The 26780-nt window shown below is 34.2% G+C and overlaps 3 protein-coding genes across 6 annotated transcripts; 1 reads left to right on the forward strand and 2 right to left on the reverse strand.

The window, feature by feature from the left end:
• Window positions 1-3964: 3964 nt before the first annotated feature.
• LOC121265682 lies at window positions 3965-4774 on the reverse strand. Its single transcript, XM_041169368.1, has one exon. It carries the CDS (start codon window positions 4772-4774, stop codon window positions 3965-3967), a length of 810 nt encoding a protein of 269 aa, XP_041025302.1.
• Window positions 4775-15014: 10240 nt separating this feature from the next.
• Window positions 15015-20474, forward strand: LOC121265060 (peroxisomal (S)-2-hydroxy-acid oxidase). 2 transcript variants are annotated; one of them, XM_041168519.1, is made up of 12 exons: window positions 15015-15322; window positions 16105-16278; window positions 16531-16655; window positions 17429-17475; window positions 17626-17703; window positions 18189-18313; window positions 18499-18565; window positions 18673-18735; window positions 18888-18957; window positions 19145-19245; window positions 19699-19803; window positions 20116-20474. In XM_041168519.1, exons 2-12 carry the CDS (start codon window positions 16142-16144, stop codon window positions 20299-20301), a joined length of 1104 nt encoding a protein of 367 aa, XP_041024453.1. In that variant the 5' UTR covers window positions 15015-15322; window positions 16105-16141; the 3' UTR covers window positions 20302-20474. The 2 variants fall into 2 exon arrangements, with proteins under 2 accessions (XP_041024453.1, XP_041024454.1); XM_041168520.1 differs by lacking the exon at window positions 15015-15322 and adding an exon at window positions 15344-15393.
• Window positions 20475-20998: 524 nt separating this feature from the next.
• LOC121265057 (probable disease resistance protein At4g27220) lies at window positions 20999-25423 on the reverse strand. 3 transcript variants are annotated; one of them, XR_005940602.1, is made up of 2 exons: window positions 21440-25408; window positions 20999-21345 (listed from the first exon to the last, which is right to left on the reverse strand). XR_005940602.1 is itself a non-coding variant. In XM_041168516.1 (2 exons), the coding sequence occupies exon 2, from the start codon at window positions 24676-24678 to the stop codon at window positions 21766-21768; it is 2913 nt and encodes a 970-aa protein (XP_041024450.1). In that variant the 5' UTR covers window positions 24679-24686; window positions 25310-25423; the 3' UTR covers window positions 20999-21765. The 3 variants fall into 3 exon arrangements, 2 of the variants coding, with proteins under 2 accessions (XP_041024450.1, XP_041024451.1); XM_041168516.1 differs by having other exon boundaries at window positions 20999-24686; window positions 25310-25423; XM_041168517.1 differs by having other exon boundaries at window positions 20999-24254; window positions 25310-25392.
• Window positions 25424-26780: the final 1357 nt, after the last annotated feature.

Here is a 26780-nt window from a genome sequence, read left to right on the forward strand (position 1 = left end):
CGGGTAGCTTTGTCCAAATTTTGAAAAGGTTCCAAAACCGCCACCATCTGAGGCTTAAACTTACAAACTAAATTTTTCAGTCTTCGACGTGAGGTACCGATGCCACGGGCATTCCAAACAATAATAGAGTTACTCATAAAGACAAAGTAGAAGGATGTGTAATGACCCGAATGGAACTTCTAACTTTCTCAAACTTTTTCTTTTGATATTTTTTCTTAACCTTTTTACCTTCAGATTCCAAATGGTAATCCTTAAACTGAGGGAGCACTTCTGGAGAGATATCAGGATCAGGCTCGGAAGCAATATCTTCAAAATTATTACCTAGATTTTCATTTAGAATCTCGATGGCTAAACAGAGTCCATTTTCCTCCAAATCAATGTTAGTAGATTCCTCCAGAATCAGAGGCGAGGGTTCTTTAACATTAACAGAAAAAATGCTATTATGGTTTAGAAGAGTACCTGCATCCTCGCTTGGCGCTAGCACCCCTCCATCATCGTGAACATTGATCTCCATAAAGGTCCCCTGGTCATGGGATGATTCCAGAATATTAACACCCGATTCTAGAATATCACCAACTGTTTTCGGAAGCTCACCAGCTAGTTCAGTTAAAGCTGTCTCAGGAGGAATAGCCACGGGGTTGATCTTCTCACCACCCTAAGTATTTCCAGAACTAGTTCCACCGGGTTCTTGTTCTCCTTTCTTACGGCCACAGTTGTGCTCCCTATGCTTAGATTTTCCTGCTTGACATGTCTTAGAGTTATGACCCTGCACTTTGCACTTACCACAATACGCAGGCAACGTCTCATATATAATCTCTTGTTTCCTACTCGTAGCCAGACCAGGAATACCAATCCAGAAATAAGAGATCGGCTCCTTGGCAGCATCCATCTCCAAACAATGCCTCGCTCCATCAGTCCGGGTCGCACAACGCGTGGGATTATCCCTACGTATAAAACGACCAATCGGTGCAGTGAAAATCCGAAGGAATGATTCTTGATAATAATTGGGAGGTAAACCGGGAAGCAAAATCCACACGAGTACATTAGAGGGTTCATGCTCCTCATTGAAATCTAGAGACCAATGAAAAGCATGGTAAGCCACTCCATTCACTTCACAGGATTCATGGGACAGAGCCTTCACAAAATCCGCTTCCGAAGCCATCCTGACGAAAACGTTACGGGGCAATTTCATAGATGAAACCACCAGTGTAAATGACAGACCCCACCGGCTAGAGATAAAGGCACGTATAGCGTTCAGAGAGGGACTTTGTCGAAGAGACTTGATCACTATAGAGAAACGGAATGGCTTGGCAGAGCGGTTGATTTCCTCTTTGGAGAACTGGAAAAAAATCTCACCATCCATAACTTTAGGTGCACGAGGGGCTACAGTAATTTCAGGGAGGGGTTGCGGCGCGCAGCAACCATTTTGGCAAGGGAACGGCCAGAAGATTGGCCATCCACGGCTGCCATGCAGCCTCAGCGAAACAGAAGCCAAAGCGGAGAAAAGAAAACTGGAAAACCCTAGCAGAGCACGTAAAGGGCAGTTTCTCAAATATGCATGAGCTACTAAATTAACTAGTTCTAATACAAAGTTAGCTGGCCCACAAACAGATGTAGTTTGATGTGATACATCTTATTATAAAGTTATTTTTATTATAGTATAGATCTAACATACTACATCAAGTTATATTATTTTATAAATTTTTTTTATAAAATCTTTTTATGCTCATAGCATTTCTCTTATAAAAATTTATGAATACTGTAATTATTGCAAGCCACTTCCTGCCTCCGCTTGCAAGAATTTTCTTTATTTTTTATAAGTTAATGCAAAAGTAAAAGATAAAATGATATTTACATTTTTACTGTACATGTGCAAACCCTTCGTATTTATTTTGAAAAAAAAAAAAGATAAATAAATAAGAGACTACCACCTACACGAAAAAAACTATTCTTTTAATGTTAGACTCCACCTTTTTCTCAAATAAAATATGCAGAATTTACTCCTTCTAAACATTTATTTAACATTACCCAAAGTAAAATAAAATGCCAAGCTAGCTAGCTAGCTAGCTAACTTTTGCTGTTATAAATTACTCAATTTTCTTTGATCACTTTGTGGCCACTAACACTATGCTAATTCAATAATTAAAGTTTTCAATAAAATTTTAATTGTTTTACTAGGCAGATTCGGAATCGTTTTGTGGATGTAGTACTGTCGATTGACAAGTGCGTTTCATAAGATCAAAAAAAAAAAAAAAAAAAAGAAAAAAAAGTTCCTAATTAATTTTAGTAGTCCTCTTTGAAAAATAGAGGGAGAGAAGTGCCAAGACAAAGCAAAGCAAAGCCACTCATTAAAGCCAAGCTTTTCAAGGTCTTTAGAAGAAGTGTGTCCTTTTGAATGCATCTGGAGACACCTGAGGCCTACTCTACTGTCTAATATATATATATATAATATTGATATCATGTCTTTGATCTCGGCCTTTTAGGATTTGATTATATATATAGTTCACGAGTTAAGGCTTAAGATAACATGATCATGAGTCAATGGATAAATGTGACGCATGCATCCCATGATTAATGTTGAACTACTAACTAAAAATAAAAATAAAATAAAATTGTATAGATAGCTAATTTTATAATTAGTTAGTACTTAATTTGATGATTTTAAAAATAGTCGTCCGATATTATTCATATTATAAACAAAAATAAACTAGTCAATATTAATGTTTGTTCGTCAATGTTTTTTTTTTTTTTTTTAAATAGATCAATAATTTATAATTATATATAGGCATTAATTAATTTCTTAGATTTTAAAAGCAATAGCCACACACACACACACATATATATATGTACTAGGGAACGGTCCGGGTGCGTTAGCCCCGGGATGTACCTGACATAATGAATTAAATAAAAAAATAAAAATGTCAATAGCTTATTTGTCTGGGAAAAAAAATACAAGGTTAAAGAAAGATATAAATTAAAAATTAAAAAAAAAAGATCTAAACTTCAGTAAAGTATGAGCATTGGTCTGTATCTATATTGAATTATCTATTATTCTCTATTAATTTTTTATTTAAAAAAAATTGAAACAAAAATAAATGAACATGAGTACACTGTCAGAAAAAAAAAAGTACATGAAAAAAATTCTTCAATTCATGTGCACTGCGGGCTATTAAGGGTCTTTTGGTAAAATATGATCCTTTATTAAATTCTACAATAGAGCTACACGTCAAATGATCAAGAATTTTAAGGACCTTTTAGTAAAACACAATCTTTCATTAAATTCTATAATGGAACTACACGTCAAATGATCAAAAGTTTTAAGGGTCTTTTAGTAAAACAAGACTTAACAGTTGAGGGTGTGTGTGTGTAAAAGTTATTATTCACATTTATATAACCACTTATTATAATAGAATATATATATATATATATATATTAAGCTTAAGGGTGTGTGTGTAAATATATATATATATATATATAACAAGGCAAATTAAAGAGGAAAAACTGATCAAATTATTAACGTACAAAAGATAAATATATTTGCAAGTCTGTTTGTTGATGGTGTATCAAATGCATGGAGCATCGATCATGCAGCAGTACCATTGAATCGCCAATATGAAATAGACTTGCATAAAAATATTGGGGTTTTTCGCGGTACTTTTGCTATGAATATATTACATATATATATATATATATATATAAAATAATTCCAAATTTAAATGGTATGTTAATTTTCTGAATTTTTTTAAATGGATAAATAGTCATACAAATTGTTTTTTATTCAAACAAAAGTTTAAAGATTAAAAACAGTACAAAATGATTTTATCATAATTATTTTTTTATTATTTTTTTACTACTATTTACAAACATTATCAAACATCTCCATATTCATATTATTCGATCGGAAAGGTTTTTTTTTTTTTTTTTTTTCTTTTTTTTTTTTTCTCTCTCTCTCTTCTCTGGTATTTTAAATTTTGCCGGAGTACTTTCTAGTTGCTTGAAGCCGGATTTGTCTATTAAATCTCTGAATAAACTCTTCAACTCTTCTGTTCAGTTCCTCATCGGACATGGTTGAAAACTGATCATTTTCTTCGAGGTTTGGTTCACGTTTGGCAGTTTCTGTACTGATCCATCGAATATCATTCTTGCTTTCGTCAATCACTACCCGTCTCGCTTTCTCGGACTTAACTCGACGATAGGCCGTTCTTGAATGAATCTTGTGGTCAGCTTTCGGAGCAAGGACCTCATGCCTCTTTTCTTGACAATCTTCATCATGATTAACATGATCATGCTTTTCCGAATGATCTGTATTGGTCACAACCTCAGGCGGAATATTACTTTCTGGGAACGAATCGCTTTCCTGAGTTATTATTTTCTTTTCATGCCAAACGACAGCCTCTCTGATCTCGGGACAATTGGTTTCTTTATAAACAACTTCTGGGTACTGTGAAACCAAGGATGAAACACTAGTTTTCACTTTGCTAGGCATATTGATGTACTCGTCCGCGTAAAGACCTTGTTCCTCTTTGGATGAAGAGAAAGCACCATAGTCAGCAGCAATGATGAGGATGAGAGTGTTGGTAATGAAGAACCAAAACTTGGTGGTGTTGAAGAGAGTGGAAGGAGACAAATTGAAGATATAAAATACAGAAATGTAAACAAAAGTGAAGAGAAGAAAGGCAAAGAAGGACATTCCCTTGGATTTTCGAGGATATGATCCTTTGGAAGAGTTATAGAATGAATGATCTCCCACTACATTTGGTGTTGGTTTGGTCATGTTTAAGGAAATAAGAAAAGGGTTGAAGTTGATGAGAGGATCGAGTACTTGTGGGGCTTTGGAGCTCTTGCAGATCCTTTTAAAATGTATAGGAGTTCCACATGTAGCTGTCAAAGACACCGATATATATATATATTGGGTTAATCAAGAGGCTAATAATTGAACTAGACAAGAGGGCTTATATAGATATACCGGTGTCTTTGACAGCTACATGAGCTAAATTAATTTATTTTCTGTTAGTCAAATGGCAAATGCCAACAAGTCATCACAATACATGGTTCGACATCACAATGACAAGTGTCAGATCCGAGTTTGATCAAACATTGCGTGCTGTTATGCATCCAGGTAATTAAGTCACTCAATTTCTTTTTTTTTTTTTTTTTTTTGCCTAATTATGGTCCACAATACGATCATATTATTCTTTCCACGTATAGATTCACAGATTAATTAAACTCCTAATTACACCCACAGGAATACAGATGGTGTACTGTCGTTTTAACTTCTAATACATGATCAAGTGACTCCACCATGTTAAATGCATTTATTTTTTGATTAAATATCAAGAGATGCCCTCTCAATATTGCTAATTAATTTGTAATACAATCACCATCCAATTCAATTGAAGGCTCATGATCATAAGAATAATATGCATTATAAGAAAAACATTTATATATATATATATATATTATATGTGGTCAATTAGTTGAGATAAAAATAATTATTATTTTTTTTTATCAAAGTGGGTTTATTTTCATCGTAAATCATCATAAATAATTATCTTTCTTATAATACTGATTCAATATCACTCCATTTGGTATCTGTCATCAAGCTTTCTTAAATTTGATTTTGATTTTTTTTCACATTAATACAAATAAAACATGTATTAATTGTGTTAATAAAGAGAATTGTACATAATAATTTGAATTTAGATGGTGATCACATGATTAGATTTTATTATATAATAATTGATCAAGATTGTGATTAATTAATATATAACTACAATATTAATAATAAAGTACATGAAGGTATATAATATTGGGTAATCATCGAACAAATATCTTGTATTATTTTTGCTTGCTTTTGCTTCAATTTCACTTTCTTAATTTCCTTTGGGTATATATTTCAGAAAGTCTTGCCTTGTTCATGATATCGTGATTTGCTCTTATAATTTTCTATCAGCTTAGGGAACAAAAATTCATGGGTTTGAACAAAGAGACCATTGATGTGGTACATGCTCATTGGTCTCGGCCGGCCTCTCCTATCTCTTTCTTTCATGATTCAATCGTGAATTTCCAAATACATTTATTAAACCATCAATCACATTTACGCAATATATAGAGTTTTGCAGTAACGAGAGGAACACTCCAAAGACAGCGGGGATGAGGGCATGTTACGTGTGTTTGCTTAAAATATACATAGCTCTGATCAAGGAATGACACCATGATTTATGGTACACCCTTTGGAAGATCAATGATTTTGGTTCAATCATTATCATTTAAGAAATACTGTTATTCATTCTAGATTCTATGATATTTTTTAATCGTTGCAGTTGTTCATTTGACACGTTAATAAATGTGACTGAAGATAATAAAATTTAAGATTAAAAATAGTATTGCTCTTATATTTTTATTAACATTAACGATACTTAGGCTTCGTTTATTTTTACAGATGAGATGAGTTGAGCTAAAAGTTGAAAATTAATATTGTTAGAATATATTTTTTTAACATTATTTTTGTTTTGAGATTTAAAAAAGTTGAAAATTGTTTATTTTATTTGTGTAGAAATTTGAAAAAAATTGTAATGACTAGATGAGTTGAAAAGTTTTATAAAAGTAAACAAGGTCTTAATAAACTCACGGAGTTTAAATACAAGATTAGTGAGGGATGTTTTGACCTATTATTCTATTAGCCGGTGAATATCAACTTGTGTTATTTTTGTCCTTGCCATAGACCAAGTCGGTATATTCTAGAGTACTATTGTATGTGTCAAGCTTCTCATGCACACTTGAGGAAATTAAATAGCTAGCAATAAACTATAAAAATAAAGGTTGTATTAATATATATATATATATATATATATATATAGAACAAATCATAGGCTCATAGCAATTATAAAGATATAATAAATATAAATTTGAAAAATACAATAGAGTCGGCAGATGATTGTTTTGGTTTGGCATTTTGATTTGTTAGCGACCATGTTTCTACTTGTAATTTTGGTATGCCAACATTTCATTTGCCGTAGGATTCATTATTGTTAAAAAAAAAAGTCAAAACATCATTAATTTTTCATCATTGTTAGACCAACTTAAGCGGTACATTGGATACATAATAATAAAAAAAAAACTAGACTTAAGATTAGATTTTTCTTTTTTTTTTTTTTTCAGACGTCCAAAATGACCAAAAATGTATACAGACAAGTTCAATTCAATTTGCAACCATTCAATCGGTTTATTTGGGTTAGGGATTTACATGAATTGACGGGACCGATCGACAGAGTCTAGAACCAGCCGAAACTGATGGAGAACCGGTCGACCGGTAATAAAAAATACATAAATCGATGTCGGTCGGTTCGGTCCTGACTTGAACTAGGTTCAAATTGCCGAACCGGCCAATATATATATATATATATATTATCTTAGGTAAAATGATGGCATTTTACTTTAAGTGATTTAAACTGCGTCGTTTTACATATAACATTTAGAAAAAAAAATTAAAGTGAAACGACGCCACCAAACGGGCATCGTTTGGATTTAGGATTTAATAACTCCACCCCCCCCCCCCCCCACTCCACTCCCTCTTCTTCTCCCAATTCTTTCTCTTTTAGACTCTCCTCTCACTTTCTCTCCCTTCGCTCTCTCTCTTTTTGAAGAAAGATGAAGCTCTCTTGGCTCTCAAACCTCTCTCGGCTCTCCCTTCCATTGCCGGTGGAGCCTAGTAAAGTTGCAGACGCTATCATCACCGCTCATGGAGTTTGTAGTTGATTTTTTATGAATTTATGATTTTGTTGCAAATTTATTGTGAATCTAGAGTTAATTTGTTGTAAACTTGTGTATGTGATGTGAATTTGGGGATAGGCTCAGAAATTGATCTCCAAACTGGCGAATCGATCGTTATCGATAGTCGGATTCCTGCCGGTTCTCTCTCTCTCTCTCTCTCTCTCTCTCTCTCTCTCCCTATCGGCCAGTTTCGGTCAGTACCACCCACTTTAAAATTTGTCAATGCAGTTTAGTTTTCAGCCCTAATTTGGGTGATTCAATTTGGACTTCATACTAATAGCATGTGGGTTTCAAAAGGGTCGTTTCTTGAAGAAGCAGAGAAGTGAAAAGCGGGAAAAAAATTTGAGAGAAAGAAATTTGACGGTGGTTGCTTGAGAAAATATTAAGAGGAGAGAGTGTTCCAAAGAAATAATAAAGTAAACATTTGCTCCATCTACAGTTACAAACAAAATTGATTTTATTTTTTAATATACTGTAGCTAAAAGTCAGGTTAGATCTGTTTGCCTAATTCAATGCAAATGATTTTTCATGTCTAATAGCTATTTCAAGAATTTTATTTACCTTTAACTATTTTAATCAGAATGCTCTTAGTGCCTAAATCAATGGGTTTATTTTTGGGCTCAATAGACAAGTACTATTTTGCAGTTCAAATTTGTTATAGCCCAAATACCAATTTAGAACCCAAGCACCATTTCCATACAATCAGATGAGACGGCCTAAAGTCTTTTTTTTTAGTTAATCTCAACAGGTTGTCCTTGCTTGCTTTGAGCAATAATTTAATTATAATCCCTGAACTTCGAGCATCTGTTAGTTGATCACAACCCTATAAAACATAGGTATACCCTTACTCATAGGGACCCTCAGAAGCTGAAATCATAGGGCTTAGCCTATCACGGTGTGGGCTTACAGGCCCAATATCCAATTGTATCGCTATCTAGGAAAATCTCAGTACTCTTGGCCTAGACAACCACGACTAATATTTTTGTGAATGTGATCTTTTTTATCATTTTAAAATTATATCTCATTTTTTAAAGAGAAGTGTTACAACTATAAAAATAAATTCTCAAACTAACATAACTTAATGTATTATATTAGATTTATTTTATAATAAAAATAACTTTATAATATAACATTTCATATCATATTAAGTTACATCTATTTATAAGTTTATTTTTATCAAATCTTTCTATCACTAAAGCATTTTTTTTTTTAAGAAATTTAAATACTTTTGGGCAATAACACTTCATCAAATGTGACAAGAGTGTCATGAGACAACAACAATATCAGTGGTACAATTCCTCCAAATTTTCTTAAATCAAAGGCGCAAATTAAATATATAATATATATATATATATGTATATATATATATATATATATATGTAGTTTGGATGCAATATGATTCACTTGAGGACACACCTATTTATGGCCACTTTTCTGATCAACCTTGATTTCTTATTCTGAAAATTCAAACTTAAAGATGACAATATCTTTGTAACATCTCGTATTTTAGTATATTTTTTAATTAAATGATTATTTTTATTAGTTTAAAAATTGATTCTCTTGTTTTAAGTTTATCGGATTTTTAGTTGGTTTATTTTTATGATTTTTAATTTGTGAAAATTATATTGATATGCTTTCTTAATATTAAATATTATTTTGCATTTAAATTGTTCTTTAATTTAAATTAGTTGTTTGTAGGTTTTAAAATTACTGTGTTGTTGGATTTAATTATTTTATTTTCATTTAATCACTACGTTTAAATTATTTTATTTAACTTGTTGTTTTGAAATATTTTTCATTGGATCATTTTTGTGATCCAAGATGTGAGGATTGGACCTCATTTCTTTCCCTCACTTTTTTCTTTTTCCTCTTTTCTTTTCCTATTTTTCTTTTCTTCTTCTTTTCTTTTCCCCCCATTTCTTTTTCTCCGCTCTCTCTCTCTTTTCTCTTGCGCGCAGTCCCTCTCTCCCTCGTCCGTGCATCGTTCTCCACCCTGCGTCGCTCGTGTCCGTCACCGTCCCTCCCGTTTACTTCCCCTTGCGGCCGGCGACCTCGCCCTCCGATTTCCAGCCTCTCTCACACCGCCATTCTCCTCCACTCACGGCATCAAGCCGCGACCTTCTTTGTGTTCCCGCGCTGTCGTCACGCCACCTCCAACCACAATCTCTTCACCACAACTTCCTTGACCTCCTAGCAACCCAAACTACCCATTCCAGCTCCGATTCTCCACCGGTGAAGCCCCACCATCAACATTTTCATTTTGAACATTTTGGCCTTCAACCGCCCTCTAAGCTGCATCCACGGCCAACCACCACCACCACCATTAGTTTCACCAACATCTCTAAGCCATTCCCTAACAATCTCAAGTCTTTGTTCATCCCCATTCGAAATCTTACATTTTTAGACCCACAGCCATAGTGCATTTTGCACTGTTGCATTGCTGTGCCGCCACTTCTTGCACCTCTGTGATCTTTCGAAAATTATAATAAAGCGCCATAAATATTTTTTCATAAAACTTTCGTGATTTAAATATATTTTTACACTAACTCATTTTACTATGAACTGGTTGGTTATGCCGGATTAAGTCTGAGGAGTAAGGGGGTCGGATGGATTGGAGGAATGAGTTGTTTGTGTGTTTTGGACTGTGTTGTGAATTGTTAGATGTTGGATATTGTGACGTTTCACGTACGTTGCATATTTGCACGTATGATCATGTTTGTAAATGAAATTGAGTTTTCGTATAATTGCATTCATGTTCATGTTTTTATTGAAAACTAAGTTTTCATGTGAGAAAGAATTTTTGGATGCATGCGTATCACGACCCCAAGTCGAGATGGGGCATTATCTCGGTGGAGCTCCTCTGGTCATTCGAGAACGGAATATATTGAGTGATGTCCCCTGGATTGTCGCTGGGCGACAACGGGATTGGACGGGATGGTAACGCTCTCGTGTTGACTCCATAGTCCCTCTGCTGGCGGGGGTTCGAGGATGCTTGGCTACGAACACGCTAGGCGTGGAACTGGGCATCACTCATTACGAAGTCACTCGCACGGTCGTTACCCGTGGTGTAACGATGAGAGCCAGGGTATGCGGATGATCCCTAGGGGAGATCATGGTGCATACGGTTAAAATGGATTATTGGGCTATTTTCTGAAAAAATAACGTGTGTTAGATAAAATGATTTTGTGTGGGTTATCTTCTGGAAAAATGATGGATTATTATTTTTAGGCCAAAATGAGATTTTGGCGTGCGTTGGTAAATGTTCGTTTTTGGGAAAAATATTGTTTTGAGAATAATGCATACTTCATCATATACATGCATGTTGGTTGCATTAATGCATTTTATTCTCGATGGTTGTTTGGATTATACTTACATGCGGTACCGTTTTATGGTAACGCAAATTTTAATGCAGATGAAACTGAAGGTGAGCCTGAGGATTCGGCTCTGCCCGATGAGTGATATGGGATCACTTGTTTTTATATTTAGACATGTATTATATTTTATTTTGGGATGACTGTATAACTCTTTTTAAACATTTTACTTACGTAAATGTGTATTAAAAATTATGATATTTAGTTGACTTAAATTATCTGCTATGTTGTTTATTGTACACTATTGTATGTACACACACTTGACACGATCGTTGAGGATGTATCACCGTGTTATCATCATCCTGATATCTCGATTCTCGAGTTTCCATACATGGGGGTTGGGGGCGCCACAATCCTACTGAATATGAGGATATCTAGTTATCGATGCCAGTTTATCTTGAGAAATGAATGATGACATTTCTCTTTAAAAAAAAAATAAAACATCCTATTGAATATGGCGACGTCACGGGATTGTCCAAATTAATTAGCTAGGATCAGACACCTATATAATATATTAATATATATATATATATATATATATATATATATATATATATATATTCTCTTGCGCTTTAGGCTCGTATTGGGCCATTAGCATTATTAAAGAGTTTTTAATATAATTAGACATAAACATGTGCCTCATGTCGGGCCCAATATAAAGAGATAAGATTATTTGCTTATTAAAATGGTGCTGAAAATGAGTGCCATCCATGGCAAATTTTTAAAAAAAATAAAAATAAAAAAGGAAGAAAGAAAGAAAGAAAAAACCAAAAGAAGACAAAATCGAATCCGTCAATTTCATGACACAAAATAATTTCAAAATTAGTGTGCCTTTGGATCAAATTCAAACGTTTTACTTTAGAAAACCATTGAAGAATGAACTATTATGTACTAATGAGTATAGTACCTGATCAAAATTCTTACATCATTTCATTCATATATATTCTTTGTTCTGACGATTAAATATTGATTTGTGTAAATGAAAAAAATTATGAATAAAGTTTTTTATTACTACATAATATAAAAATGGGGTAAAATGATAAAAATGTCCATAATATAAAAATTAAAAAGGGAAAATTATACTTCGCATCTCCAAACTGTCGAACCCTTTTTAACATCGTATTCAAACTATAACTTTTTGAAATATTGTATTTTATTAGTATTTTATCATACTCGGTCATGATAAAATTATCAGAATTAGTCAAAATTTTGTTCCTATTCCTAAACATCCGATACCAATCAAAGAAACAAATAGACAAAAATTAGTAACAAGGCATGATTTTGATGCTTGACAAATATAGTATACATGGGTTTTGTTGTTTAATGATGACTGTTTTTTCTTAGGATAATGATAAACTTATTATCCTCCTACTACTCTTTTATTATTCTATAGTATATTTGAAATTTTTATTTTTTTTATTATTTTCTTTTAAGTAATTTTATAACATCATTAATTATTAAGAAAAAATTAAAAAAATATATAATTTCATTAATAATTATTTCTTTAACTATTAATAAAAAAAATAAAAGAAGTAATAAAAGAATAATAGGATGATAAATCTATCATTATCAGTTTCCTTGTTAGGGTTTACGTGTCAAAAATAGCTAATAACCCAAATGGAGTAAAAAAGGGGTAAGACACGCAACTTGCTAAAGAAAAATGGCGAATGATTAAATCCTTTCTAGAAAAAGAAGAAGAAAACAAAAGAGAAAAAAAAAAAAAAAAAGGGTTTTGAGTGGTGAAAGAGTTCCAACAACCAATTGAATTATAGGAGACAACTTGTCCTCTCAGACCTCAGTGTCCCAAGAACTTGTCCTTCCCATTCATTGAATTCATAGTTCATTCCCAAAATACAGTCACCCGTGGTGGCCGCCATCCAATCGAGTAACGCAACACAACCTCCCATCCTCCACACATTATATTTTTTTAAAATTTTAAAATTTTAAAACTTTTTAATATTTTTTTTAAATTTTTTTTTAAATTTATTCTTTTTAAATTAATTTAATTTTTTTATTCATTATTCATATATTAAATATTTGATAAAAGAAAAAAATAATAAAAATTTAAAAAAATATGGTATGTAGAGGTTATTTGAATAATAAGAAATTGTGTAGATTTTTTATAAAAATAAAAATAGAGGAACACTAGAGCTGCCGCTCCTCCGTTAGATATTTTATGTGTGTTTTTTTTTTTTTTTTTGGTTTTGTTTTACATATATTTTTTAATATTTTATATATTTAAAAAGAATTCATAACATTATTAAAAATTACTTTCTTAATTATGAATTAAAAAAAATAAAAAAAAATCCGAGTAGGAAGCCTAGTATTGTACATCAAATTCTTTAAAACCTCATAGTTTGAGAGTAATTTATTTATTTTTTGTTGTTGTTGTAAAAAATCTAGATAATTTAAGACGAGTAATATCATTTGAAAGTTTTTATACCACGTAATTCATGTGATATAGTTTAATTTATAATATTTAAATTTTAAAATTTATCTTTTAAATTTAATTATGTCATATATGGTGTAAAAATTTCATTTAAGATATCACTAGTTTGGCAACCCACGTGTTTGATTCCTCCGACAAGCTCTCTCCTTTTACCATGGAGAATAGAATTAAGTAATTTCAAATGTCAAAGTACATTTTTCACAATTTTTTTTTTTTTTTCATTTATCATGAGAAGTCTTGTTTGCAAGAATTCTTATTGATATATCAAACACACTGCTGATATGGAAGTTTGTAAAATTGACTAGCATATAAATAAATATTTTTATTACAACATACAACATGCTTAGAGTATTGGCAATGATTAGGCTATTGCCAAGTTCAAGTCTAAATTTTAATTTTTTTTTGAGTTAAAACTTTTGAATTGGACTAGTCAAATGGATATTTGTGAAATTTTGAGTTATAGTAATTTAAGACCTCTAGTCATATTTAGAGAGTTACTGTAGAATGACCAAATTAATATTTTATGATTTTTCTATCCAACTACCTCTACCATTTAATATTAAAATTTAATATTAATACAAGTTTATTTACAAAATATTAATTTTTTAAAATATTATTAAAATATATAATATTATATTACTATTTTAACTTTAGGATGATTGATCTAATGTAGATTAACCTCTCTAAAAGTTTTGACTATAGCCAAAACCTTAAATTTTAGTTAAAATCTGGACTTGCCAATGCTCTCATACCAATAGCTAAACTCTTTTGTCATACTTTTAGAAGCTATTTGGATAGTGAGATGAAATAATTTTAGATGAAAGTTAAAAACTAAATAAAATATTATTATAATATTATTGTTATTTTAGAATTTGAAAAAGTTAAATTTTTTTATTATATTTTATGTGAAAATTTAAAAAAATTATAATAATATGATAAGATGAGATGAATTGAAAGAATTTTCCAATCCAAACGACTCCATAAGCAAGAGATAAATAAAATACTTGATATTTGTCTCTCTCTCCCTTTTTTTTTTTTCTCTCATTTAATGCCAATACATATATTTATAATCAGTACAAGTGTACAACTAATGCGAATGGTAAAAAAACTAGTTTTTGAGAGGAAAAAAACTTCCTAATACAAATAAAAAAAATTTTTTTTTCCTCATATGGATATATCATATAGTTGAATGTATTGATTTCGATAATTATGTTTTCCATTATATTACTATACTTTACAAATTAAATTATTTTCTCACAAATATAATATGATATAGATAAGGATATGGGTTGGCGGTAAGTCTGAAAGTTTCAACAGTTCATCATAAACGAAGGCCGGAATCAACACCACGTGTACAGAATTATAGGAAAGCGCACACTCTCTCTGTTTTGTTCATATTTCTGCCATTTGTGGGGAAGAAAAATGATAATCAACAAAAACGCTCGCCACACAAGTCTTTCCTTTCCATGAAGAAGATTTGGCTGCCGATGCCAACCTCGAAAAACCAATCCGCAGGACTCTCTCTCTCTCTCATTTGATCCCCACCCTTTTTGTCTTTGTTCATAGTTCCTCTATATTTTATCTCTCTCCTTTCTACGCTCTATTTGTATGTTTATTCTACTTGGACATTCATTCTCTCTCCCTCTCTGTCCACCCCCACCCCCCAACGTTATCTTCGCCTCTTCTCCCTAGCACCCCTTTATTCATTCTTTCTTCTCCAGTGCCAAAGGTTTGTTGTCTGCTTTATCTTCGGTCTTCTTTTACTTGGGTCTTCAGTGCATGATGCTTACTTGTGTTATTGTGAGATTATTAACATGCATGTTTGATTCTTTGAATCAGAAATTATGGGTCAGATGTAGTAGTTAACGACTTTTCGTTTTATATTGAAATCAGTTAAGAGTTTTATATTCGTTTCTTCTAGTCTTTAATGATTGCAAGTTCTCTGTTTGAGCTCTTTTCTGGGACAGGATATCTTCAGAGTTCGAGGTTTTCGTATATTATGATTTTGGATTTCAGTCTCGGATTGTGTTTGGTTTTAGCATAGTTTGATTTCCTGCAGTTTATTGTGTTTTCGGTAAAACTTTAGTCTCGCACCCTTTCTAGTAAAGTTTGAATGTTCACCCCAATGGCCCCTAGTGACACTTTCATCCCCGTCAGTAAAGGGTGCGTGAGACTAAAGTTATACCAATAAAGAACATTCGTATCCTGAAAATAAAGCTGGGCTCACATCCTATTTTCATCCTTGGGGACCGATGAATCTTTCGAAAGGACAGTTATAAACAGGTGGTGGAAACTCTTGAAGTGCAATTGCAGGGGGACTAAACACTGTTTATATGTAGTGTGAAACTCTTTCAATATTATGTGCATATAGGAGAATTAGATGCACTGCAGAGTTTATTTTTTGCATTATTTTATCTTTTTTATGGATGCTTTCTCAAAATCTTAATCAAATACTTCTTACTTTTTTTATTTGACCTCAAACTTTTTATGTTGTTGTTTTAATTCGTTCAGAATATTCTGGGGATAGCATAAACAATTATCTGGAAAGATGGAGATCACTAATGTCACTGAATATGAAGCCATTGCCAAGGCAAAATTGCCGAAGATGGTTTATGACTACTATGCATCAGGAGCAGAGGACCAATGGACTCTTCAGGAGAATCGGAATGCATTCTCGAGGATTTTGTAAGCTATTCTCTTGATGGCGACCCCAAAAGTAGTCTTCTTTTGATTTTATGTGTTTATTTTGGCTTTTTCTGGTGACCCATGCTTTTGCTTTGATATCTATTACTTGAGATTTTCCTTCTCTTTTTCCTGAAAAGAAATTTTAGTTTTCCTCTTCCCAATTGTAGGCTGTTTTCGATTCTCTCATTTCTTTACCTCAAATTTGTTATTGGACATCTTCTCTAACACTTTATTTTTGTTTACTGAAAATAGGTTTCGACCTCGTATTCTTATTGATGTAAGCAAGATAGACATGGCCACAACTGTTTTGGGCTTCAAAATCTCAATGCCCATCATGATTGCTCCTACAGCCATGCAGAAGATGGCTCATCCTGAGGGTATATACCTCTGCTATCTTGGGCTTGTTCTATTTTCATATATATTTGCATGTGTATGTATAGAAGACTTCCCTAATACATGGTATGCATATATATATGTGTGTGCGCGCACAATACTAGTACACAGTATGCTCATGATCTGTACAATATTCACACATTAGAGATGATCTTAGGGTGAATACAGGAAACTCTTTAAGGTATAATCTGTAATGGCCACAATATGCATCTTGCTCACTCAATCTACTCTCATTTTGGTACAAAAGAGCATTCTTGTATCTTATTTGCAACTTCACTTTTAAGAAGAGGATCCTAATATTTTTCTTCTTCTTCTGTCACCCTTTTTTTTTTTTCTGTTTCCTTTTAAATTTCTGCTGGGAACTATTCAGTGTCTAAGAGGCATGGTATATTACTCCAGAGCATTGTCAGTGCTAGGTAAAGGTGCTTCTACAATGCAGCTGAAAGTCAGTTCATATATAGTTGCTTTTGACCATCTCTATTAGCCTGTTTTTGATCTCTTATTTTAAATAGAATATAAAGTTGTTGGTAACTCTGAGTGCGGATTCTTTTACATGGCCCATTTCAACATCATCCATTGGAATGGTGTTGCTGCACTTTCTAGGAGCTATTTTTTCTTATAACTTCATAAGAATTCTGAAGAGTTTATACTGAGAGAGAGAGAGAGAGAGAGAGAGAATCCTGAAGAGTTTATAAAGATATTTGGCACCTTGATAGAGTTAGCTTGATCATACACTCAATATAATATTTTCATGCAGGAGAGTATGCAACTGCCAGAGCAGCATCCGCAGCTGGCACAATCATGGTTTGGTTTCTCCCCAAGTTTCTTCAAGTTCTTTTTTCTAGACTGAATTTAATCTTTTCTTGCAACTCCTTCATAGAGTTGGCTTTGATGTGTTGAGATCCATATTTACATGTCTCCCCCGTTCAATATATGAACGATTGGTTGTTTCAGACGTTATCCTCATGGGCTACTTCCAGTGTTGAAGAGGTTGCTTCAACAGGACCTGGCATTCGCTTTTTCCAACTCTATGTGAGTGCTATAGATCATCTGCCACTTTTTTTGCTAATTTTTCTTTATCTTTCACTAAAATTTTGCCAAAATCACTGGTTTTACAGACTGTCATTGTTCTTGGCTTGGCATCTCAAGGAGTTATTATACAAATCTCACTATTTACAAAGCTGGATTTTGTTTCCTATGTATAAATATAAAATTGTCCATGAATGCCCCCACATTCTCAACTCCCGCTTAGGCTGTTTAATTTTTAACTTACTTGTTGCTATTTTATTTTTTCTAATGAAGGTTGGCTTATTATTATAGTTTCAAAATACAGGCACTGTGATCCAAAATAGTGGCCCCTCTGGCTACTTTTCAGGAGATCATTATGAAAATGTGTTTCTTCTTGCTACTTTTAGAATCATTAATGTTTATTATGTCCCCAAGTATGTGATGCTTTTAAGCTTTTCATCTACTGTTTAAGTTATTCATTTTCACATTGATTGCTCTGCTTTCTTCAGGTGTATAAAGACAGGAATGTGGTTGCACAGCTTGTAAGGAGAGCTGAAAGGGCTGGTTTCAAGGCAATTGCCCTTACTGTGGACACTCCAAGGCTCGGCCGCAGGGAGGCTGACATTAAGAACAGGTGAACGAACATTCATTCGAAAATACAATTTGGAAATAAATAAAGGAGAAAGAATTACAAACGTTCACTTAGCTTGTCCCACTATTTCTAATATAATGATTAGATCTAGCAGAAGAGTTATATAAAATGAACAGCATACTTGCTGTGACATAAGAAACTTAATTGTTTGATGGATTCTCCTTCAGATTTGTGTTGCCCCCATTTTTGACATTGAAGAACTTTGAGGGACTGGATATCGGGAAGATGGATAAGGTGGCTGATCTTTATAATTTTTTTTATATCAAAGAATCATTTTTCCTTGTGCATTCTTTTTTTGTATATCTAGTTTTTCAATGATTGTACACTGGGTGAACCTGCAGTCAGATGATTCTGGACTAGCTTCATACGTTGCTGGACAAATTGACCGGTCTCTCAGCTGGAAGGTAAGATGGCTGCCAAATATTTTTAACATATTTCATTTAAAATGACATATGAAGTTATTTAAAATATTTTAGATACCTTTCAGTTAAAGTTATAACATTATTTGAACTATGAGGCAATACAATTTTTTGAATTATCTTCATTTATTTGACAGGATGTGAAGTGGCTTCAGACAATCACCAATTTGCCAATTCTTGTGAAGGGTGTAATTACTGCTGAGGATGGTATGTATTCCGACCCCCCCCCCCCCCCCCCCCCCCCCCCCCCCCCCCCCCCAAAATGAAATTTATTCATTAAAAAAACCATCTCTTTCTGACATTTTTCTATCTATATTTTCCTACAATCTCTTAGTTTAACCCACCCCCCCCCCCCCCCCCAACCAAAAAAAACAAATCCTTGTCATTAATGCAGCAAGGTTAGCCGTACAAGCTGGAGCTGCTGGAATCATTGTGTCCAATCATGGAGCTCGCCAACTTGATTATGTTCCTGCAACTATTATGGCTTTGGAAGAGGTAACATTCTTTACTTCAGCATAATTTCTCATCATTTCAATTATCCATCATGAGTTTTGAGCATATTTAACTATTGAGTGGAGGTGATCCAAGCTTTTTTTTTTTTTTTTTTTTTTTTATCATGCTTAGTTCTGCCATTCACATTTTTTTTATTCTTTTTTTTTATTGTTGATATATTTTTGAGTGTCCTGAAGTTCAATCCTAGCACTGTAACATTGGCTTTCCTGATCTAATATTTTGAAATTATACACAAGTTTGTTAAGTAATCTTGGGTAAGATTTAGAAAAAGTGTTGTTTTCTATATCGATTTTATTCTTAATCATACTCTGCTCAGTTTTTCCCTTATCTTGATATTATTCTCCATGTGGCAGGAGAATTTGTTTAAGTTGCATTCGTTTGAATGCAAACCTTATAATGTTCTAACATTATGGTTCTGATTGGGATATGATTTAGGTTGTCAAAGCTGCACAAGGCCGAGTTCCTGTTTTTCTGGATGGTGGAGTTCGGCGTGGGACAGATGTCTTTAAAGCATTGGCTCTTGGAGCATCTGGGATATTCGTGAGTATATATATGCTGCATGGCCATTTTAGCAATGAAAAGAAATTGCTACTAAATCGACCAACAAAGAAATTTTTACTTGCCTCTGATTTTAATATCAGAATTAATGACTCAAAAATGTGTAATTTTAACAGCATTAAGATCTTAAAGGTACTAAGAATGGAACTTCCTAGTTTTGGAAACAGTGTGATTTTTTTGTGGGAACTTTTAAGAATAAAAACTCTTGAGAAAAGATGTAGAAACTCATGAGGTATTAACTAACAGTTTTTCACAAGTGATTGAAATTCATTTGTTCATCTTGTACTAATTCAGATTGGAAGACCAGTGGTGTTCTCATTGGCTGCTGAAGGCGAGGCTGGTGTACGAAAAGTACTTCAAATGCTTCGTGATGAGTTCGAACTAACTATGGCTTTAAGCGGTTGCCGTTCACTCAAAGAGATTACTCGTGACCACATTGTGACTGAATGGGACCGTCCTCATATTGCACCAAGGCTGTAACAAGATGATGCTGCTTCTTGTTCGTTATTTGGTTGAAAGTTTTAAGTTTCAGGAACCAGTCTGTCATCAGAATAACATATCTCACTTATGGTTCCAGATTTATATTGAAGAGTTCAAACTTCTGTAATGAGCATAAGATATTTTCATAAATATACCAAAGCTACTTTGCATTCCCTGTATGATTCTTTTGACAAGGATACCGTTTTAAGTATGTCATTGAGCCAAATTCCGTTCACCCTTTCTTTCCCAACATCTTCCTCTTCGGTAACACCTTTTTTCTGGTTTCTCTCCATCCCTTGATATACAACTGAGTACTGATCAGTTGAACTGAAATACTGATTGTTGTGAATTTGGTCACTAGGGCTTGTTGGATTCAGCCATCTTAACCCGGCCAAAATCCACCCAAGGGATCGGTGCCTTCAGCTAAGATTATTTGGTTGCCAAAGTGGATAATATCTTTTGCTAAGCAAGGTCCAGATCATTACAAGTCATGTCTAGATTGTTTGTTTTCAATTGAAAGCAGCACAGAAACCCCCGATCTCACAGTTTATTTTGGCTTCAAAATTGAGTCTGCATCAAAAGATTGGAAATTTCCTTGTAATATTGAGAATGGTGATTTTGCCATGTCTAGTTAACCAAAAATAGAAAGATATCAAAGAAATCAGAAAGGGACTTGCTGCCCGAAATGAGCTGATCAAATTAAAACATAGCGAAACTATATTATCAAAGGACTCAAAACAAAATGAAGCCCAAGTAACTCTGCTCAAACATCCGAATAAGAGAAGGAATCTTGATTCCACAAACGAGGTAAAGCATCACATGTTCACCTTTGAACAGACACCAGTGTGGTTCCATAACCCTCCATACCATCCCTGTAACCCAACAATCAGCACGAGATTGTTTGCCTACTGACCACTCAAGCCCTGACTCGGTAGTAAAAATCGTACACTGCTGCCCTTCTTGCTTTTGATAAAAAGGTCACGATGAGAGTGATCTAACAAGATTACTGTGAGGTCTCCTCTTTGTGAAGCAACAAGCCAATATCTAACAAGAAGAAATGTCAGCTACAATTGTGGTGGTCAGGCACCAACGAAAAAATTGCTTACTTATGGAGGCACAGGCACTATCTCAGACTCACCTGGAAGTCTGAACTCCAGCATTTTGAGAGATTCACAATGCTGCAATTTCTCCATGAATCAACCTCAATTCAATGTTTAATGAAACTTTTTGCAAAGTTTAAAATACACCAAAATCCCAAAGATGTGATGGCTTGTGAATCGGTACAAAAATTCCAGATGAAAAACTAGTGTTTTCTCGATTCCCTGAACTTGAAGTTGAACATGTTGAATATCTTGCTGATGAATCCTTATCAAGAGGCAGTTCAATGTCAGATGAAATTTTAATCACCAATCAATAGGACTTGCCCTGCACCAGCTACATGGTCCATATTTAATGCTTTTCTTTTCATTTTTCTCCCTCAAAGAAGGGTTGTAAAAGACTCTTACAACCAGGCTCATCCCAGTAGAACTTTTCCCACCACTTTCTGTTTCCCTTGAGGTGCTTGAGGGAGAAAGGCAACTTGTCCATTGAGAAAGGCAGTTTCCTTAGCTTCTCACAGCCCCATAAATCAATAGAATCCAATGAATTGCAAATTAATACCCCTTTAGAGATGGATTTCAATTCAGGTAAATAGGATAAGTACAGCACACGTAGCCTTGGAATTGTTATTGAAGGAAATGTGTTACCATTTACTCCAATAGTTTCCTCCACTTCAATTATGTCCTCGACTGAATGACAATTCCACACCTCAAGCTCTTCAAGATTTTGGAGGCACCGTAACAACCCAAATGTAAATATGTATCTAAGTTTGTTACAGTTGTGGATATGCACGGCTTTTAGCTTTGAAAATACACTATCTGCCCCAGTTCCATTACAAATTGCCTTTAAGTTAAGCAGCTTGCGGAGGGTCAATTTCTCCAGGTTTGGAAAATAGTCTTTATCTTCCACTATTAAGAACTCTAACCTGTTACAACTGGAGACGTAACAGTCTTTCAGATTTTTCAAGTTTGATATGCTAGTCAGTTTGGATAGAATATCAATGTCGTGACAGCCCTGTAATGCCAACTCCTGAGTGCTGTCTGGGAGCTTGATTAAACTCCCATTGGTAATGAGGTTACAGCCTTGAACTTCTACACTACAAGTTCCTTCAGAAATAGGTAAAAGGCTTGACAAAAGTCCTATACCAATGTGGTAGCCTTTCAGAACCCTCCAGTGTCCAGATCTCACATAGTGGTTGAAACTGTATGCATTCTCGAAGGAAAGACCAAGATTAGTTAGGTGTGAGGAGTTGGTGATTTCTGCAAAATCTGTTCCTCTCTCTTTTCCGTGCGGAGTCACTGACCATCTCCATTTGCTGTGAAACATTGATAGATTTTCTAGGCGCGACAGGTTTGGGATGGCCCTAGCAGGAAACATGCTTAATTGTTCAGTATAAGAAAGATCAAGTCGCCTGAGATTTACCAAGCCTTCAATTCCATGTGGTAACCCTTGGATTAATGTATATGAAAGGTCCAACACCCTTAGCTCTTTCAGTGTTGCTAGTGATGGTAACTCTTCAAGCTCACAAAGACGTAACAGGAGTGCACGGAGATTCTGTAAACAGGAAAGAGTATCTGGGAGTGACTTAATTGAAGAACCGGACAGGTCAAGTACTCTAAGGTTATGCATGCTCCGAAAGAATAAATCTGGGATACTCTTCAAGCGGGGGTTCTGTTGCAGGAGCAAAGTTGTTAAATTCATGCTAGCGGGATGATCTGGAAGAACTTCAATGTTGTTAGCCATTAGGGAGACCCTCTCTGCATCTTCCACCCATGTTCTTGGCAATGTTTTCAAACCAACACCAGCTTTGATCAGGAACCGAGGATTCTCCCTCGCCATTCTAATTGCTAAATCCCTCACCAAATTGTGCATTCTCACATACCCTGTTCGAATATCCTCCAGCAGGCAAGCATCTTTGAGTTCCTTAAGCAATGCATGGCCTTTGTTGATCTCATGCTCCCTATCCCAGACTTCATCTATTAAACCTTCTGCCATCCAGTACTCGACCAGCTCCTCAACATCAATTTCGTAATTCTCAGGATACAATGCACAGTACAAAAAGCAAGCCCGGACTCTGTCACTTTTCAAGTGGTTATAGCTAAATTTCAGGCGTGCAAAAACATCGCCTTCCATGCCTTCAATTTCTGCCCTCGAGCTTTTCAGCTCTTCCAGTGCATTCTTCCAAACTCTTACATCATTGGTTTTCCTCATGGCTCGTCCCACAGTGACAACTGCAAGTGGCAAACCGCCACATTCTTCAACAATTAGCTTTGCAGTGGAAACTATTTCATCTGAATTAAACTCATCCATTCCTGCTTTATTAGCAAACAAATTCCGTGCTTCCGCCTCAGAGAGGACATCCACTTTGATTTCCTTGTGTGTCTCCATGCCCCGACATACTCCCATTAGTCGAGTAATGAATACCAATTTACAACCATTCTCTTTATTTGGTTGCGGGATTCCCACCTCTTCCAAGGTGAACTTACTCCATAACTCGTCTATGATTAGTGTAAATTTTTTCATTCTCTGCAGATGCTCAAATAATACAGTTGATCTTCTAATCATATTGTCTTCAAATCCAAATGCCAGCTCCAAGTTTACTGCTTTTGCTATGTCAATCTGTAATTTCGTCAAGTCAAAGGTTTTTGATGCAGTCACCCAAATAACATTATCAAACATCTGAGCTTCATGGAGTAGATTATTAATGTGCATCATGATAGTTGTCTTTCCAACACCACCCATACCATAGACACCTATCTTATTGATATTGACATCCATCAGACATTCCCAAATCTCATGCAGAACCTTCCTTGGGATTGTTTCGCCTATAATCCCTGTTGTTGGCATAAGTCTTCCTGCATCAGGCAATAAATTAATGAATAAGCCATTCGGAAATGTTCCCATTCCTTGAAGCTCAGTCAAGTCTTTGATCTTTTGCACAAGTTGTTTTCCGAACTTATGACGTGAACAGCAATTAGGAAAACACCCTTTCAACCATTTTCCCCTAATGCCGATTTCATTTTCTAAGATACTCACTTCATCATTTAACTTTTCCACATGTTTGAGCCACGACTGTACCTCACTTCTTGGTTTCTTATTCAAGTATGCTATACCCGTATTCATCTCCATTTTGATGTCATTTGCTCGACCATTTAGGTCTTCTATACTGACATGAAGTGCCTTCAGAAGTTTCTCAACATTTTGCAGATAAGAGACCTGTCTGCCAAGGGACCCCCACGATAAATTTAGCACCCCAACAGTAGCCCCGACAATATCCATGGTCACAGCTTGGAGTAAAATGGGGATGATTTAAGAAACAAAAACGAAATGAGGTCATTCATTTATGATCAAGTAGAAAAACAACAACAGCTATAACATACATGGATGGCGTGAGCTGCTTGTCACAAAATAAATCTGAGAAACTCTGACGCTCGTGACATATACAACCCAATCTTATTTCGAACAATATGCAATAAAACTCTCAAAGTTTCAAAAGATTTGGATGAAAGCTTTTTGGAAACCATAAACCTATATGGGCAAGGACATAGTAAGGAAATTTCCTCGTGGATCACCCCTTACAATTTAGGGCACTCCCAAGACTCAGTAACGTTCCTCAAAACTGAAGGCTTTACTAAAGAGAATGATGACATTCCCATAGAAAGGTAGGTAGAAGTTTTAAAGTTCAACTCTCACGGAAAAAATAGAGGCTAACTAGATGAACGACTGCATGAAACTGATGATTATGATCATTCTCAAACAGAGGATATTCATCCATCCCCAAAAGGAGATCTCTCAAATTATCCAGGTAACTAGATGAACGACTACATGAAACTGATGATTATGATACTTGATATTGAACCGATACCAACAGCAAAAATGACACAGGTTTATTGCAAATGAGGGGTCTTACCTAAAATCGTGCAGGTTGGATTGAAATGCCAATCTCCTCCCAAGTTCGCAGCAGACAGGAGCAGTCGACTTTCTCAGAGACCAAAAAGATCGAGAAGATAGGACCCAACATTCATAGGGATCGGACCGGACTGGTATCTATCGGTCCGGTCCGGTCGATTTGGTACGGTTTAATTATTTAATTATTATTATTATTTTTTTATGATGTTGGTAATTATTACTTACTAATTTAGACTTTATTTTTTAGTATACATAATTATTAATTGTTAAGGTAGAGACTGGTTTCTGAGCTAATAAATCAAGGAACAGTGAGTTTGCTCGAGCGAAGCTCGAACCATAAGCTCGCTGGAGGTGTGCTCAACAGTAGGCTAGAGCAAAACTCAACCCATAAGTTCATTCAAGTCTCAAGCGACAGTAGACTTGAGCAAGACACAAACCTTAGTGTTCGTTGGAGCCACACTCGACATCGCTCTAGAGCCAATGTTAATGAATATCAAATAATTTTATCGTACATAAATTATTCATGCTTACTTGTAATTTAGGTATTTAAAAAAATTACCTAATTATTTTAATTAAGTATAAATAGTAAAGTATGTATGAATGTATGATGTATTAACTATTTACATAATTATTAATTGATAGCATATATTATTTTATATTTTATATGGTCAATAATAATAAATTAGATAAAAATTATATCATTAACTTATATAATCACTATATAAAAATAATATATAAAATTATTAAAAATAATTTTAAAAAATATATATAGAAGTTCAGTCCAGTTCAATTAGGTCCGGTCTAAAATTTATAGACTCTAAAATAAACCAAATGTTATCTATCCACATATTTTGAAATCATGATCGACTGGTGTATAATTCGGTCCGATCTGATCCGATTCGGTTGTTTTGAATTACTTACAGCCGCTTACTGAGATATGATCCCCATGAATGGCAATTTTTCATTGACAGTATATTTGACTTAAAATAAATCAACTTTCTTTAACGGGAAGTTCCATCAGAGCTCCAACATAATAGTCATGTATTGACGGTTGGAGAGATATTACAACACGTCTTATATTGACGGCTGCACAGCTTTTCAAATTGGAAAATGTCAAGTAGCCCCTACCATTGGTTGGCATAATTGCCAGTCAAATAATACGATTTTGTGATAAAAAAAACTTTGGCATTCGATAATCGATTGACCAGGCAAAGGTGATCCGGATTTTTATCTACAGTCCTTTTTTAAAGATGAAGTAAACTGTAGCGAGATCATCCGAGTTTAAAAAATGAGATGAGAATTTTTTATTTTAAATGAAAGTTTAAAATATTATTTTTTAATATTTTATTATTTTAAAATTTAAAAAAATTGAATAATTTATTATATTTTATATAAAAATTTAAAAAATATATAACAATAAAATGAGATGAAATAAAAATTTTATATTTTATCTTTACCCCATGCCATAACAA

The sequence above is a fragment of the Juglans microcarpa x Juglans regia genome, chromosome 5D (assembly GCF_004785595.1).
Source record: "Juglans microcarpa x Juglans regia isolate MS1-56 chromosome 5D, Jm3101_v1.0, whole genome shotgun sequence".
Taxonomy (NCBI): Eukaryota; Viridiplantae; Streptophyta; class Magnoliopsida; order Fagales; family Juglandaceae; genus Juglans; species Juglans microcarpa x Juglans regia.

What these genes read in the sequence shown, in the direction of transcription:
- LOC121265682 (XM_041169368.1), bottom strand. Translation starts at nt 4,774, where the DNA reads ATGACCAAACCAACACCAAATGTAGTGGGAGATCATTCATTCTATAAC.
- LOC121265060 (XM_041168519.1), top strand. Translation starts at nt 16,142, where the DNA reads ATGGAGATCACTAATGTCACTGAATATGAAGCCATTGCCAAGGCAAAA. An exon ending in TTCGCTTTTTCCAACTCTAT is followed by an intron (nt 17,704 to 18,188) that starts GTGAGTGCTATA and finishes TGCTTTCTTCAG; the next exon opens with GTGTATAAAGACAGGAATGT. An exon ending in TTGGAGCATCTGGGATATTC is followed by an intron (nt 19,804 to 20,115) that starts GTGAGTATATAT and finishes GTACTAATTCAG; the next exon opens with ATTGGAAGACCAGTGGTGTT.
- LOC121265057 (XM_041168516.1), bottom strand. Translation starts at nt 24,678, where the DNA reads ATGGATATTGTCGGGGCTACTGTTGGGGTGCTAAATTTATCGTGGGGG.